Raw genomic sequence first — 7,410 nt, forward strand, 5'->3', positions numbered from 1 at the left:
TCCACTCACAAGCAAAGATAGCCAACCAGCCAACCAGCCAGAATACCACAGGGCTAAGACAAAGCACAAACAGGTCCTTGAAAACTAGTAGGTTTCGCACCAAACATGGCTATTATTTCAATCCATCGCTGACTGGACTAATGAAAGCTAATCTGATCCTCCATCTGCTGACACCCAGCTTTAATTACAAAACCCATCCCATTTAACACAGAACTAACAATACCATTTTTTTTGTACATAAATACATCTCAGAAATATTTTCAAAACATAGGTGTATTTCCTCTCAATGCTTAAAACAGAGAGAATGATCTATAACTAAAATACGTCAGAAATCCACCCGACAGAGCTGGGAAGGGGCGCACAGGGGCATTGTAACTAAAGTCACCGCCCTCAGGCATTTCATGACCACTGGAAAATTAAATGTGTTTCTGTTAAAACGGGCCCTCTTGCTAAGTGAAGCCATTATTGACACTGCCACGTTGGTAAGGTGGGCCAAATAGGCCGCAACTCCTGTAGAATATATGGGAGAGTGCGCTTGTGAAATATAACTTGTTTACTTTATGATATGATTAACTTCAAAAGAACAATCAAAAGATAAAGATAAGAGATAGGCTAGGGAATCAGGTGTTTAAAAATATATTTTGACATGGGTTTGAACACGTTATTTTATCAAGAAGGTTCTATTATAGAGTTCCAGGGCAGGTATAAACATAATAATATTCACAATAGGGACAAGTACTACAAAGTGCAGTGAGCTGTTAGTGTTACAACAGCTGTATACGTCCAAGGTACTGATTTACTGTACCAAGAAACCATGATGGAGAAAAGCCCTGAATAGACTGTAGGAGATGGAGAAATCTCAACTGGCATGGTGACGTGATTGTTTTTAACATTTCAGATGACTGGGAGAGTGTTGAATCATTGTCCAGGGCAATGAGACATTGTGCAACACTACCATCATTTCTAGACATGGCTAATGAGTGTCTAAGGCTTAAACATACTGGATATTTTAGTGAATGTGTGCAACTATATATACACAGGCAAAAGCTTCCTGCTCAATGTCCAGGGCCAGAGAAATGAAAACATTTCAAATACCTCCCTCGGTCTACTGGCGAGATGGGCCAAGTCTCCTGCTTTGTGGTACATCCAGATGCAGAAAATGTGGTTTTCTCCATCAAGATTACATTTTTGCAACCACAATAAGCTTAGGAAACCACCACCCAAACAACCTACTCTTTTCAAAGTATTTTTGTTGAAATAACAAATTCAACCTTCGTCAGCAAAAGTTCCAGCTTTTGAATTGTGCCCTTGAACTTCAGGTCTCAAGGTACACTAACAATTCAAATTCATATCTGTGCTCCCATAGCTACTAAAAAAGTGTTATGAATATTTATGTCTGCTCCTCCACCAGAGAGGATCAACCAAATGAAAAACAAATCAGGACAGAAGGACCTTGCTATACGCAGCTCTCCACACAAAGACCTCAGAGCAAGGACTCACGTCAACACCAGCTGACTCACTGAGGCTCTGTTTCACACCCTCAGTTCAACATTTAATCAAGCTGTGCTTACATGCCCAAGATAGGAGCCAGGGGCAACAATACTCACAGGATGGTGTGTGGGTCTTACTGACCAATCACAATGCCCAACACAGTGGAGGACTTCCTGTTGGTGCTCATTATGTACAGACACCCGTAAACATTGTAAAAAAAATGTTTTGTTTTTTAAAAAACACCCATGTCTGCAGACATGAACATAAAATGTTTCGCGTTCTGACTTTTAACTTGCTGTTTGTGAAATGTTAACCTCCCAGTGAGAATCTGGAGAAGCTTCAAACACTAATAGGGAACATATTACTGAGCCATTAGGGCTGGGAAATAAGGCTCCAGTTAATTGTCCATACGACATGGAGGCATGCAGCAAAAAGAGATGAGATAAAGAGAAATAAAATAAAAAAATAGAACGGTTGAGTCTTAAATGTTCTCAGAGCCCTGGGTAAAACAGAAACCACACACACATTCACAAGAATTCACAATGCTCTTTTAACCATACATTTGACTTACCTTGAAAAAGAATTCCTCATTCCACTTCGGATCCAATGTCTGGAAATGACAATGCATTTAAAATGTAAATAGGATACTTACAAACCAAACAAATAAACGCTCCGTACTTATTCAGATAGCGCAGTTACTCACCTTTTTAATTGTTTTAGTCTGAAGACTTGTTAGTTCTCCATTGACAGGATCATAAAGGGACACTCTTGTATATGGATCACTGTGGTAGAAAATGAAAATACAAAGCTTAACTTGATGTCTCTGTCCCTTGGTGTGCCCAAAGATCAAACGAGGGAACATCCTCAGCATGTAACAGTTTTATCCCACAGGCCATATGGAGCACAAACCAATGATGTCATCAGAACCATAAATAGTTGCACTGAAAAAAACGACTGATATTTTACAATGGACATGTGAAGAAAAAAAGTGTTTATTCGGCAGCGCTGACTTGAGGGGAAATGATGGTGGGCTATTTAAGGGAAAGGAGCCTGGAGATTCTGGAGCATCTACTGTATGCAAGGGCACAGAACTCCTGATTATAGCGCCATCTTAAGGTTGCACAGGACAGTTACATTACGGTCTAAAGAGAGTTTAAGGAAAAATTTAACAATTTAAGGAACACATGGAAGATGACATAAGCCTACTTGATATGAATAAGAATATCATATTTTTAAGTGGGTACACAAGGTGTCTTCAAGGCCGTCTTTCAACCCACTGCTATGGTGCTGAACTTTCCATTCAACAATGCAAAACAGGACCACAGCAACCATTTTCCGTCTGTGGAACAGCACAGTTTGAAGATGATTTTGCAAGTCTCAGGGTTTTGCGCTCAAGTTTGATTAATAGTATTCAATAAGTATTAGGCAAATAAGTTTGTTTTTCTAAATGCACAGCGCCTTCAGCAACCATATAGTATAGTATGCGCATGCACACCACTAGGTCCACAATGTTGACTAAATAAAAAACGCTCCACACACATGGGTTCATTACCAAGTGTTAACAGTATAAACTGACAATCAGTTTGCTGTTTATAATGAAGTGGGTAGATGTGTAAAATGATTGTAGCAATAGACCTGCTTATAAACTCTAGATGTGTTTTGGGCAAAACAGCACACAGAATTGTAATAGATGATTTAGGAGTCCAATAAGTTAGGAAGGGTCCACAGTCCACACTAAGGATCATGTAGAATCAGAATTTTGTATTTTATGGTATAACATGAACAAAAGCATGAGTTTCCTAAAAAGGGAGTGTAAAAAAGATAGGACACCGTATTTTGGTAACATGAGACACCAGAATTATACAAAGATACTGAAGCAATCCTCGCTAATATGAGCCTGGTTACAATTCCAACCAAGCAGTGGTGGGCCGTCAAGGCCTGCAAGGCCTTCTCTGCTGGCCTAAACATCATCAGAATATATATATATATATTTTTTTTTTATATATATTTTCCCACAAATATGTATTAAATTATTCCCCAGAGTAAGAGTTATACTCTTCATTTCATAGCTTTCCTCTTGGTTGCACTGCTTCCAGCCCCAGGTTGAGATTTGGAGGGCTGGTCTTTATGTTAGATCTTTTATCCAATCATATTCAGCCATCATGTGTTGCCAGGGGTCTAAAATCTGCCCTCAGGCCTTCAGAATCAACAGTGCGGGCGCTTGTAGCTTATAGTGAATGGAAATGAAAATTTAGTGTCAACCAATCAGCTTTAGAGTTGGCTATTGTACGCCTGCTGGCTGGCTCCAGTGTTACACAGGAGCAAGCTAGCAGGCGTAGTGCATGCACGTCTTTTGATTGGATTACCAATATTGAGAGGCAGGTCCTATGGAGATCTAGGAAACTGAATTTGATAAAGGAATTAATTTGCATACTACTAAGCTGTTTTTTCAACCCACAATGGCGGAAGGAGGAGAAGATATCGATTTGGTCGAGGATATAATTATAACGCCATTCTCAAGACGAACTTTTCAAGAAAAGTTAGACATTGTAAGGAGAGGTCGCCCGACGCCACAAAGCCTGTCACAGGCGGGAAAGGGGTTCGTTCGCTCGCCACTTTCAAAGTTTCAACTACGAGCGCTGTCAATGGCTCACAGGCTCCGAGAAGCACTGCAAACTGTACTGCTGGGAATGCCTATTATTTGCAAGTGATCGATTTGGTGTTTGGAGCCACAATGGCTTTGCAAACTTGAGTTGTCTAACCAAGGCAGCAACGAGACACCAAATTACGGCTGGGCACTTACAAGCAATGGTGCTTTTGAAAACTTTTGGGGACACCGGAGTGGATCTACAGCTCAAAGAACAAGCGCGCAGGGCAATGGAGCTGCACAATGAAAAGGTGAAGGGAAATATTGAAAAGACTCATTTATTGTGTCATGTTTTTGGGTAAACACTGTTTACCCAAAAATGTCAATTTGTCAATTTCAAGGTGACGCAACGCCTGGTTATACTGCGTTTCTGTCTAAATGTATAGTGTCTAGAGCCATGGCATCATAAGGATGGTAATAAGAGGTGGATTAATTCGGGCGGGACTGTGTAGCACTGAAGGCCCAGGCCCCAGGCACGCCACTGCAACCAAGTGGGTTAACCCTATGGGTGCAATCCATAGGGTTTTTGTATTTCACACCAATGACCCAGGTTCGCTTCCCTGTACCGCTGTTCTTTAAATTGGTGTCAGTGACACTATCCTCGCTAATATGAGGTTAACTTCTCTGTCCCACCGTTCGCTATAATACCATTAAAAAAAAAATCTCCTGAATTTGTTTAAGTGATACTGATAGATTGGATTAACAATTTGAAGACATATATTCTTCAAAATCAAGACTGACCTGGCTCCAAGGATATCTTTCTTGGCCAAACCAATTCCAGCTATGACTTTCACTCTCAGAATTCTAGCCTCATTCTGGGGAAAAAACACAAGGACATAAATCACATTATTAGCTGCTTACAGTACAAAGTGACTTTTTCCACATTTTGTTACGTTACAGCCTTATTCTAAAATATTAAATTGTTTTCCCCCCTCATCAATCTACACAAAATACCCCATAATATCAAAGCAAAAGCAGGTTTAGAATTTTTTGCTAATGTGTTCAAAATAAAAAACTGAAATATCAAATTTACATAAGTATTCAGACCCTTTACTCAGGACTTTGTTGAAGCATCACTGGCAGTGATTACAGACTTGAGTCTTCTTGGGTATGACGCTACAAGCTTGGCACACCTGTTTTTGGGGAGTTTCTCCCAATCTTCTCTTCAGATCCTCTCGAGCACTGCGAGGTTGGATGGAGAGCGTCGCGGCACAGCTATTTTCAGGTCTCTCCAGAGATGTTAGATCGGGTTCAAGTCCGGGCTCTGGTTGGGCCACTCAAGGACATTCAGAGACTTATCCTGAAGCCACTCCTGCGATGTCTTGGCTGTGTGCTTAGGGTTGTTGTGCTGTTGGAAGGTGAACCTTTGCCCCAGTCTGAGGTCCTGAGCAGGTTTTCAAGGATCTCACTGTACTTTGCCATGTTCATCTTTCCCTCGATCCTGACTAGTCTCCAAGTCCCTGCCGCTGAAAAATATCCCCACCGTAGGGATGGTGCCAGGTTCTCCAGACATAACGCTTGGCTTTTAGGCCAAACAGTTCAATCTTGGTTTCATCAGATCAGAGAATCTTGTTTCTCATAGTCAGATTCCTTTAGGTGCCATTTGGCAAACTATCATGTGCCTTTTACTGAGGAGTGGCTTCCGTCTGGTCTCTACCATAAATGCCTGATTTGTGGAGTGCTGCAGAGATGGGAGAACTATCCAGAAGGACAACCATCTCCACAGAGGAACTCTGGAGCTCTTTCAGTGACCATCGGGTTCACCTCCCTGACCAAGGCCCTTCTCCCCCGATTGCTCAGTTTGGCAGGGCAGCTAGCTCTAGGACAAGTCTTGATGGTTCCAAACTTCCTCCATTTAAGAATGGAGGTCACGGTGTTCTTGGGGACCTTCAATGCTGCAGACATTTTTTGGTACTCTTCCCCAGATCTGTGCCACGACACACTGCTGACTCTGAGCTCTACCGAAAATTCCTTCGACCTCAAAGGGTCTGAATACTTATGTAAATAAGGTTTCTGTTTTTTATTTTAATACATTTGCAAAAATATCTAATAACCTGTTTTCGCTTTGTCATTATGGGTTATTGTGTGTAGATTGCTGAGTTTTAATGTTTTTTTCATCCATTTTAGAATAAGGCTGTAAAGTAACATAATTTGGAAAAGGTCAAGGGGTCTGATGTTAGCTACATAAATGGCACTTACTGTAAATGACTCACAGGAATATAAAGTGTGGTTTTCCACGTGGATACTTATTTGATCTCAAACATTCAAGATCAATTAAGGCCACATGAATAATGACGTGATAATAACTCACATGACTCCTTTGGGCAATGCTCTCTGAGTTTATAGCCAACTGACATGGTTAGTTGATAATTAAATTAATATATTGTATTATCAATAGGTGGTCAAAAAAAGAGTGTGTTAGCTAGCTAATTGATCAACAGTAGGCCTTTACAACGATGACAGCTACAAGATGGCTGATGACGTACTCAGTGACCGTCAATTGTTACACATGCTAACTAATGTTAGGTAGCTAGCTGGCTAGTTGCTTCGATAAAATGGATATTGGTATGTTGGGACTTGACTGCCCATCTCTGACAGCTTGGTTGACAATAACCAAAGAAATGTAATGACAATTTAGCTAAACACTTGGATATAACGGAATTTGTCTGCCCACGTAGCCAGTTAGTTAATTAGCTAGCTAGTTAGCTAGCGTTAGCTAAATATTTACCTCATCAGTCAGAAGTCCGCGGACCTCGGGAAGTGCGGCCATACTCATATCCTCAGCGCCGTAGTTGTCCTGTAGCTCGATTAAAGTAAAATGTACAGAATGATAACGCTGTAGGTGCTCTTCCGCCAATTCACCTTTCACTAACTAATGAACTCTACCAAACACAATTCTAGTTAAAATGTTCAAATGTGTCGTGCCTCGTTCTCCACCAACAGGATCCTGGCTCCTCTGCTACCACGCCCCCACCCCTACGTAGTAATTTCACGATAACGTAATGTACAATGTTTATAAAATGTTGACACAAAACAGCTATCACATAACATCCGGTGGTTAGTGCAAATGGTTGTAATTAATAGTTTTGCATCTTCACTTCCATTGCAGACCAGGACAAGTAATGTACCCATTTCAAATATTGTAATGTTGCATCATTTTACAAACCACTGAGACTAGCCCAATATTGACAAAAGGAGCCTAACTTTACTCCTTATGGTCCAAGGACCTTCCTTACATGTTCTGTTCAGAGCCGAATTGGCTCTGGCAGCAA

At 40.9% G+C, this 7,410-nt stretch overlaps 1 protein-coding gene across 4 annotated transcripts in view; it reads right to left on the reverse strand.

Moving 5' to 3' along the window:
- LOC129834532 (E3 ubiquitin-protein ligase NEDD4-like) overlaps positions 1-7,130 on the reverse strand; it is a 44,467-nt gene extending 37,337 nt beyond the window's left edge. For 2 of the 4 annotated variants that reach the window (XM_055899615.1, XM_055899610.1), the window contains exons 1-4: positions 6,867-7,124; positions 4,880-4,953; positions 2,195-2,273; positions 2,063-2,101 (exon numbers count right to left, since the gene is read on the reverse strand). In XM_055899615.1, the coding sequence (XP_055755590.1) occupies positions 2,063-2,101; positions 2,195-2,273; positions 4,880-4,953; positions 6,867-6,914 (240 nt within the window). In that variant the 5' untranslated portion in view covers positions 6,915-7,124. Of the gene's footprint in view, positions 1-2,062; positions 2,102-2,194; positions 2,274-4,879; positions 4,954-6,866 lie in introns of those variants that run through there. The other 2 variants (XM_055899614.1, XM_055899611.1) reach the window with 2 other exon arrangements.
- Between the last annotated feature and the right edge of the window lie 280 nt (positions 7,131-7,410).

Source organism: Salvelinus fontinalis, chromosome 35 (genome assembly GCF_029448725.1).
Source record: "Salvelinus fontinalis isolate EN_2023a chromosome 35, ASM2944872v1, whole genome shotgun sequence".
NCBI lineage: Eukaryota > Metazoa > Chordata > Actinopteri > Salmoniformes > Salmonidae > Salvelinus > Salvelinus fontinalis.